Genomic DNA, 9,434 nt, shown 5'->3' on the forward strand with positions numbered 1-9,434 from the left:
TGAAGAAAACTAGTTCTTTATTGTTCATTCCCAAAGAAACAAGGAAACATTTGGAGATGTTTTTTTCTTTACAAAATCAAGTGGCTGGCAAAAAGACAAACAACAAATAAGGCACACAAAGGTTCAAGTACTCGGCCTCACTGACACGGAATAAATTAACACATGTGGCCTTGTTCTAAAGAAGGCATTATGAGTAAGTGAATAATGGATGAATATGTTTACAATATGACATTAGATGGCATTACAAGGTGTTTGTATTTGGTGGATTTTACATTTGCAGGATAAAATCTAAAATGTCTACCGTGAGCTCTTTGTGTCTTAGTGTTCAGATTTTCATCGATAGGATCTTTAATGATAACACGATCATATAGTGGAAGTAATTGTCACTATAAACATGTTACTTAAAGTTATCAACATCGCACTGCAAAACATATCCATATGAGGTTTGACAAGAAGTTTACATTCATAATATCTCAGATCACCACAGAGAACAGACGTCACCGGTCTGATACAGAAACACACCTTTGTGCCTTCATTTCATAACATCAGAAACCGCCACAAAACCAACAGGAATAACTTAAATGACAAATAAGTCGTCTCTTAATTAAAATACATTAACATGATCCCACAATCTCTTTGGTTTAAGGCAAAGAAGACACTGAAGCAGCAACTTCCACTGAGAGGAGACGGAGTGGTCTTGGTTTGAGCTCCTTCCACACACACAGCATCACATCTGACACACTCATTGAACAGACAGAGGGAGAGTTCAATGGTTTGTGTTTAACACAAACCATTGAACTGCTCACACTGTTGACGAGGTCAATAGTGTGAGCACAGGAAGCTTTAGTGTTCCCATGAAGCTTGAACTCACTTCACATAAATCCCAAACAAACTTACTCGATCCATGCAGACAATCTGTCCAGGTGGAGATTTCAGCCTCCACCCCAATCTATTCAATAGAAATGTGACATTTTCAAAGAATTATTATATGACTTTTAAAGATTCCTACACATGACAGAAACTGTCTTTCTAAATAATCCACAGAACAAGCCGTCAACAGTTGAACTACTTTCCTTGGTAGAAACAGATCATCTAGAATAACAGGACACGACTGTATTTGTGGAAAGATGCTGCTGTTGAATGTCGTCAGCACCACACACTGAACTTAACTTCACCCATCATTGGTGTAGTGGGCGGAGCTAGAGATCGTCTGACTCCACAGATACAAAGTATGAGAGATTGTTCATAATTTAGGTGAACTGGCTTTAAAGGTGCACTGTGGACCCAAATGCATTGTGTATCCTAGAGCACAGATAAAACTGTTGAATGCATCTACTTCTTTATAGAATGTTTGCAAAGCTGATTTTAGATTAATATTTCCTTTACTCCACGCTGGGCTCCGTGTGTGAAAGGGCTTGAAGCTTTAATCATCTCACAGCTACTGAATATTCATTGGTGAGCGTTCTGTGCATCTTAAGTCAGTGTTTGGCAACATGGATACGTGGATAGAAGGTAACAAACAAAGGAATGTATTGATTTAAGAACAAAGAGCTTTACTTCTGTAAGTTGACTTCAACACCTGCACACCTAACAGCTTGATCGACTGTATTTATTCTCAAGCTGCCAATGAGCACGTCATGATTCAAACGTCTACATCCAGACTAGATGCCACCACGGGCCCACTGCAGGGTTAGGGTTGGGCATGAAATAACAAATGGTATAGTTTAAGATGTTAGGTTAAAACTTAACTGTTGTGTTCCAGATGTTCTGTTAGGTCCATGTTGGGTGGGCTCATAAGGAGAAGAATAGGAAGTTAGCTACATTAGGATCCAGAAGGACACAGTCATGGAAGTTGCTGTTTCAAAGACAGCTATCCAAAATAAATAGCTTGAGTCACTTCTACTTCTAATATACACATCAAAGTAAGGCTCGTTTCATGTATCTGCCAATCTCAGGCAGTGTGTTCAAGCTCTAGTCTGCCACAGGAAGAGGAGGGAAGAGTTGAGTAGCGAGCAAATCCTGGATGTGAAGATGAATCCTCCAGACAGATTTCTGCTGCAGGTCTTTCTGGTTCACCAGCCACAACTTCAGCTTCAGCTCCTCCTCAGGGACGCTAGTACAGTGAGCTACTTCAGCTGCCACAGCACTGTGTATATTATCATGGGCCTGTGTGTGTGTGTGTGTGTGTGTGTGTGTGTGTGTGTGTGTGTGTGTGTGTGTGTGTGCGTGTGTGTGTGTGCTCCTACGTGGAGGCAGTTCAATCAAAGTGCTCAGTGCTCCTTCAACCTGTGAAGTAGAAACAACATTAACACCATATTGATGAGTTGGGTGTCATTAAGTTTTACAGTCTGGAGCAATAAACTTTATGCAGACTGAACCTGTGGTCAATGAAGGAACAATGTTCTTTCCCCGTTTTATTAAGTATATTCATCAAACGATTTACTGTCATCATTTTGTGTTCTGGCTTTAGAACGTTGGTTCATCTGATGAGCTTTTTGAAAATAAATGATCATCTGCATTCAACAGTGATAAAGGACGGAGCGCAGAAGAAGGGCTCTTTATCCTTTTTCAATAATAAAGTATTGTTAACCTCCATATCCAAGAGTGGAGGTCCCAATAGATCTCAACATTGTAAATAAAGCTGAATGCCATCCAGTCCTTAAGAACACAAACCTTAAGATGAATCCTTAAGCTTTATTTCATTTCATATTATGACTGGGATGGCTATTATATTATAATTATTACATTACACGATATTACATTATAATATTGATTCCATCTATTTTCATGCACAGAAAATGATGCATTTCTGTTCATTATTGAGATCTGCCTTTACTTCATTTAGTAATGTTTCTAGTTCATAGATTTAATTTAAGTGTCCCTTGTTCATCTCAGGCAGTCATTTTTTTAAATTAAAAGTATTAAGGATGCACCAATACTGACTCAATTAGCTGGAGAATAAAAATACAATGTTTAAGTCAAGCCTTCCACATAAAGAATGATCTCTTACACACAGTGAGGCATACAGCTCATTTTTTAAACTCTGGTATCCGATTGGTTCTTGGTATATATTACTAATACTACTTTATCTATACAATATTAAGAAAGATTGAATCGCCATCTAGTGGCACTCAATATTATCCCTCTAAAATTGAATTGGCATATACAGTGTAGCCACAAGGACAAGGACATCCAAACTGGTATGCATGTCTGTTCCAGACAATTCTGCTAGCAACAAATGTAAAGTAATATAATGTATGTATGTCTGCAAGTATGTATGCATGCAAGTATGTGTGCATGCATACATGCATGCAAGTATGCATGCATGCATGCATGCATAAATACATACATACTTCTATGTATGTATGCAAGTATGTATGTATGTATGTATGCAAGCATGTATGTATGCATGCAAGCATGTATGCATGCAAGTATGTATGTATGCAAGCATGTATGTATGCAAGTATGTATGTATGCAAGCATGTATGTATGTATGCAAGCAAGTACGCAAGTATGTACTGTATGTATGTATGCATGTATGTATGCAAGTATGTATGCATGTATGTATGCAAGTATGTATGCATGTATGTATGCAAGTATGTATGTATGCAAGTATGAATGTATGCATGTATGTATGTATGTATGCAAGTATGTATGTGTGTATGTATGTATGTATGTATGCAAGTATGTATGTATGCAAGTATGAATGTATGCATGTGTGCATGCAAGTATGTATGTGTGTATGTATGTATGTGTGTATGTATGTATGTATGCATGTATGTATGCAAGCATGTATGTATGCATGCATGCATGTATGTATGCAAGCATGTATGTATGCAAGCATGTATGTATGTATGCAAGTATGTATGTATGCAAGCAAGCATGTATGCATGCAAGCATGTATGTATGTATGCATGTATGCATGCATGTATGTGTGCAAGTATGCATGCATGTATGTGTGCAAATATGCAAGTATGTATGCAAGTATGCAAGTATGTATGCAAGTATGTATGTATGTATGCAAGTATGTATATATGTATGCAAGCAAGCATGTATGCATGCAAGCATGTATGTATGCAAGCAAGCATGTATGCATGCAAGCATGTATGTATGTATGCATGCATGCATGTATGTATGCAAGTATGTATATATGTATGCAAGTATGTATGTATGTGTGCAAGTATGCAAGTATGTATGCAAGTATGTATGTATGTATGCAAGTATGTATATATGTATGCAAGTATGTATGTATGTGTGCAAGTATGCAAGTATGTATGCAAGCATGCAAGTATGTATGCAAGTATGCATGTATTTATGTATGCATGCAAGTATGTATGCATGCAAGTATGTATGTATGCATTTTTTTTTTGTTCTGTTTGTCTTTGCCCTGTAAAGCATCTTTGGGTATTTTGAAAAGCGCTATAGAAAATTGATGTGTTATTATTATTATGTATGCATGTAAGTATGTATGTATGCATGCATGTATGTATGTTTGTATGCATGCATGCATTATTCACAGAGGTGGCACCAAAGAGAACAGAACGCAGATCTGCAAGATTGTAACTTCAACTACGGAATTTCCAAGTGCCCCCATCCCATCCCACTTGTCTCGCCAGTCCTCCAAGTGTCTTGCAGGGATGCTACTACTACTACCACTACTAATACAAATAATAATAATGATAGAAAACAAGAATTTACAGAATAAGCACTGCAAGAACATATTGTAATGTATTCTGCAAAAAGTAAATAAACACTTAACTGGTACACTTTTCAATGTACTGTATGTGTTCATAGTGTAAAGGAAATTCCTCCGATCATGCACTGTGTGATCATGGTAACTTCCCTTATGTTTGATCATACTGAATCTGATCATGTAAGCTTTGACTGAATGAACCCTGGCCTGATAGTCTAAACTAAGGCATTGTTGCACACCTGGATGTCATCAGATGATGATGAGAAGGCTTTTGAACAAAGATTTGCAATATACTAACTGAAGGAAACATCCAGAGGGGGCTGACCAAGCCACGGTATATTTCTACCTAACCTTTGTCCTGTGTACCGTTAATGCTCGCAGCATTACAAGTGTGACAATACTGTAAGACCTTTTTGTCTCGTTCCTCATTGTCAGAGCGGGATTACAATGTTGCCACGACATTAGTTATAGTTGCTTTTAAATGTAAAGTGGAGAAAACCATTTTGACACCACAGCTCAACATTTGAATACAAAAGCAAAATGATTCACAATCTTTGAGAAATAAAGAGTAAAGGAATGAAAGGAAAGCGAGAACATTTAATAGAAACAGGACATTGAGTAACATGATGAACAGGAGAAAAGCAGGACTTACTCTACAGCGGAGATGGGACGGGATTTGTTGGAGGTCAGCTCCTGCGTCACGAGCCGTAGCAAAAGCTGCACACACAGTCAATTAGTGGTTCATTTATTTATTTTACTACAGCTTGTCTTAAGGTTACATATACAATTCCAACCTGGGTACTATCCTGCATGTTATATATATATACATATATATGCATATACATACATACATCTCTCTCTCTCTCTCTCTCTCTCTCTCTCTCTCTCTCTCTCTCTCTAATAAAGCAGAAATGGCAAAAAATATCTTTAAAAGATAAGTACCTCCACTTAAAAACTATTGAAGTTTACTTGTACTGCATATTATTATTCTATATTATTTGGTTACTTTAGACTATCGGGGGAGACTATGGGGGGGGGGATCAACGACATCAAAGGAGTCTCAAAAAAGTGCAGTGAAGTTCACACATGACCAGCAGTTTGTAAATGCAGGATCAACAGCTTGTATATAAATGCAACAACATCAAATATGTTTTCTACCACATTCATTCATAACCAGAAATATTTGTGTGTCCATCAGAAATATTATTATGAATCCATTAGAATATGTGGATTTTGTTTATATTTATATATAATAACTTCTTTGTGTGCATTGAAAAATATTTTTATGGGGAGTCATTTATATCTAAATCCCCAAATCCATCTGTGAGCAATATTGAGACTGATCTGACCTCATACTGGTGAATGAGCCCCATTATTTAGTTGACCTTTAAGGACAACTCAATGAAACGTATCTACTTCCTCTACTTCTATTGGTGATGATACTTTGTTGTTCATGCTTTTTAAAGCACTCACCAACAGAGCAAGGAAGTCAGCGATCATCAGCATGTAGAAGACCTGATCCCAGCCGCCTGGAGACAGCAGCCCAGCCAGCAGGGGGCCCAGTGCTGCACCTGACATCACAAACATAGGCGGGATCATTTATCTCAACAACTGACAAATATATATCTCGGACATGGTGAATACACTGATGTGAGAAAGAACAGAAGACATGCCAGTATGAGCGCCACTAGGCAAATCATTATTTCATTTTTATTTCCCAATACTCAATCCCACATACACTGTTGCTTTAAATACTCACTAGCGCACCAGATATGTATTAATCTGCCACTGAAAACAGTCCCCAACAAATGCACTATTTCCTCCTGCGTGAGTTGCATTTACTAAAAGCTACAGTGACCAGCTGTTTGGTTGCTGTTTAGAAATATTCTAAAGAACACTGGCCTAATCGGTTAATTAGTTCAATGTTTGACATTCGGTAGGTTTGCATTACAGAAGGTCAGATAGTGTCCCGAAACTAAAATGGTGCTTGCTGGGGTCTTTTCCTATAGTGTATGTCTCAGTACAGAAACCTAATTGTCAGTTGATCGGTGGTACTGACCTACAGATCCTGTGCCATCGATGATGGCAGTGACAGTAGACAATGCTCTGGCATTGCCTTTCAGGCTCTTGTGGGTCCCCTAGGGTCAAAGGTCAAAAGAGAGAGGGAATGAGAGAGGGGGCCTGTGCAGATTTAGTAAATAATCATGTACAAGTTCAGAAGACAGGAGTCGGAGGTAGAGATGCTTACCAAATCAGCAGATACTGCAGTCGTGATGAGGGAGTACGGTCCATTGACTAGACCTCCACACACCAACAGCATGCCTGAGAAAACAGACTGGGTACGTTATGGAGTTTCTACAGCCACCCACAAGGCTTATCTCCGTTCTTCAGTTCATTCCCTTCCATAAAGCAAATTCAATGTAGTTGAAGCTCGGTTACTATAGCAACTTATGCTAGGAAATTAACCTGGTCTGTCGGGCTAATGTCGGGCCGGTGTCGGGCCAGTGTCGGGCCGGTGTCGGGCCGGTGTCGGGCTAATGTCGGGCCGGTGTCGGGCCGGTGTCGGGCCGGTGTCGGGCTAATGTCGGGCCGGTGTCGGGCTAGTGTCGGGCCGGTGTCGGGCTAATGTCGGGCCAGTGTCGGGCTAATGTCGGGCCAGTGTCGGGCTAGTGTCGGGCTAGTGTCGGGCTAAGCCTGAGTTGTTGCTCAACCAGAGTTCCTGTAACTCTGACTGGACAGGAAAGTGATAATTTTACCTCAGACTTTCTGGACTGATGCCATATGATTTGACTTTATTGACCACTATTAGACTTGAATAAATAATAAACAAAGTCTATAGCCACAGTTTCATGATCAACCGAAAATATATTTTAACACTTCTCGACGGATGGGCTAGCTGGCTGGCTCTCTGTCTCATTTACCATGCTTTGTGAGTGCTTTTTGCCGTATCATCACCATTCACATCTATACAACTAATGTGTTTATTTACAAGAGGGTGGAGCTTGAGAGGAGTGAGGCCATTTAGCAGCTAGCACTAGCTAGCGGAAATCAGGCTTAAAACCAAATATGCCTAGTGGAAAAAATGTACTGCCAAATCCATAGATTGGCTTTTAGCATAACCGAACGCTGAACATCGCCGTGGTACCGACCGACATGTCACTCAAAACAGGCACAGCCTCAATTTTGTGATATAATTCTTACAGATATGTAAGACTTTTTCCAGCCCAAGTAGGCTCCAATGTTCTGTCGTCAGCCATTACCTTTTCTCTTTTTAACACCATATGCAAGTTTCTTGTAATAACAACAAATCAACTTATATTGTTATGACAAGAAATTTGAATGACTAATGTTATTTTTGTGAAATACAGAGAAGGTTTTGTGACATAACAAGATTAATTTCCATGTTGTTATAACACAAAACTAACACTTAATACAAATGTAAATAAATTGGTTTGGCATTGACTAGGTATGCTACTAAATGATATTTAATGTTTGTTTACTCAACAATTGATGAATCATTTATTGTATAAAACTAAACAAATATTAACTTTAAATGTTGCTGGTCAGTGGACCACAGCACCCAAAGCTATTTATTACATAATGACATAACATGAAGATCTATCGAGTTTTCTTCAAACTAAACAATCTGAAACCAGAAAATCAACAATTCTTCACTTCTCAAAACTACCACTGAATATATATATCTATATATATAATATATATATCATCTAAGCACTTAGCACTAGCCTCTGAGTGGGCTGAGGAGTGTGAGCTGCTCTTACCGATGGTTGGCCCCAAACCAAGCTCACTGATCATGGAGAAGCCGTACAGCTGCAGGACGAAGAGAAAGCACCACCGTCAAAACACTAACATTCTCAGTCACTATTCATAATTCACATGTCAGCAGCATGATCATACATTCAGCTCACGTGAACAGAGGATATCTCAGTCTCATTTGTCAACACTGTTCTGTAGCTACTTTGAGTTATCAGAAACTTTAAAAAAATGTCAATAACTACTGTATGTCTTCTTCATGTATATCATAAACAGAAGACACTGTGTAGTCTGTCTACTGCTCCACTGCTAACAAAGACACACATGTAGCTCCAGTGAAAGATGTTTGCTCTAAGTGCTACACAGCAGACAGAGGCCTGGTGAGGCAGCTCAGGTCAGTTCCAAACACGGTCTGTATGCTCCTGCTTAAAGCTGACCTGTTGATCAGTCACTTCTACGCCTGGACGTGTCCATCATTGACACAGAATCAACTTCCTTTCAGCAGTAAACACATGTCTTATTTCCTGATCTAACATTGTTAGCTTGATGTATGGACTGTGGATGAGTGTAGCAGCAGCGCAGTGGGAACTCACTGTAGGAGCAGCAAGCAGCAACATGATTGCACAGGTGGTGGCTCTCTTCCCCAGTCTATCAGAGATCACTCCTGCCAAGATCCCCCCTGTGATGCATGCACAAACACACACATGATGGAGAGAGGCGATGAGCCGGTGAAACATCTTTCATACTAACAATGAAGCACAAAACTATGTAAAAATACTGACAGTAAGAGAATTTGGGAAGAAAAAACACATGCATGCACATAAGAGGAAAAGGTTAACAAAAGCACCTACCGACTATGCCTCCCACGTCAAACAGGGTGGAGAGATCTCCAGCCTTCTTGGCATCAAGGTGAGCTGAGGGAGCGTGACACACACACACACACACACACACACACACACACACACAC

General features: G+C 39.4%; 1 protein-coding gene across 4 annotated transcripts in view; it reads right to left on the reverse strand.

Moving 5' to 3' along the window:
- slc37a1 (solute carrier family 37 member 1) overlaps positions 1–9,434 on the reverse strand; it is a 35,611-nt gene continuing 26,177 nt past the window's right edge. For all 4 annotated transcript variants that reach the window (XM_031869941.1, XM_031869942.1, XM_031869938.1 and 1 more), the window contains exons 13-20: positions 9,319–9,381; positions 9,061–9,146; positions 8,476–8,524; positions 6,942–7,015; positions 6,753–6,831; positions 6,167–6,264; positions 5,346–5,410; positions 1–2,286 (exon numbers count right to left, since the gene is read on the reverse strand). In XM_031869941.1, coding sequence (XP_031725801.1) covers positions 2,271–2,286; positions 5,346–5,410; positions 6,167–6,264; positions 6,753–6,831; positions 6,942–7,015; positions 8,476–8,524; positions 9,061–9,146; positions 9,319–9,381 — 530 coding nt within the window. In that variant the 3' untranslated portion in view covers positions 1–2,270. The remainder of the gene's footprint in view (positions 2,287–5,345; positions 5,411–6,166; positions 6,265–6,752; positions 6,832–6,941; positions 7,016–8,475; positions 8,525–9,060; positions 9,147–9,318; positions 9,382–9,434) is intronic.

This window comes from Anarrhichthys ocellatus, unplaced genomic scaffold, assembly GCF_004355925.1.
Source record: "Anarrhichthys ocellatus isolate YVR2014 unplaced genomic scaffold, GSC_Weel_1.0 scaffold50, whole genome shotgun sequence".
NCBI classification, from domain to species: Eukaryota; Metazoa; Chordata; class Actinopteri; order Perciformes; family Anarhichadidae; genus Anarrhichthys; species Anarrhichthys ocellatus.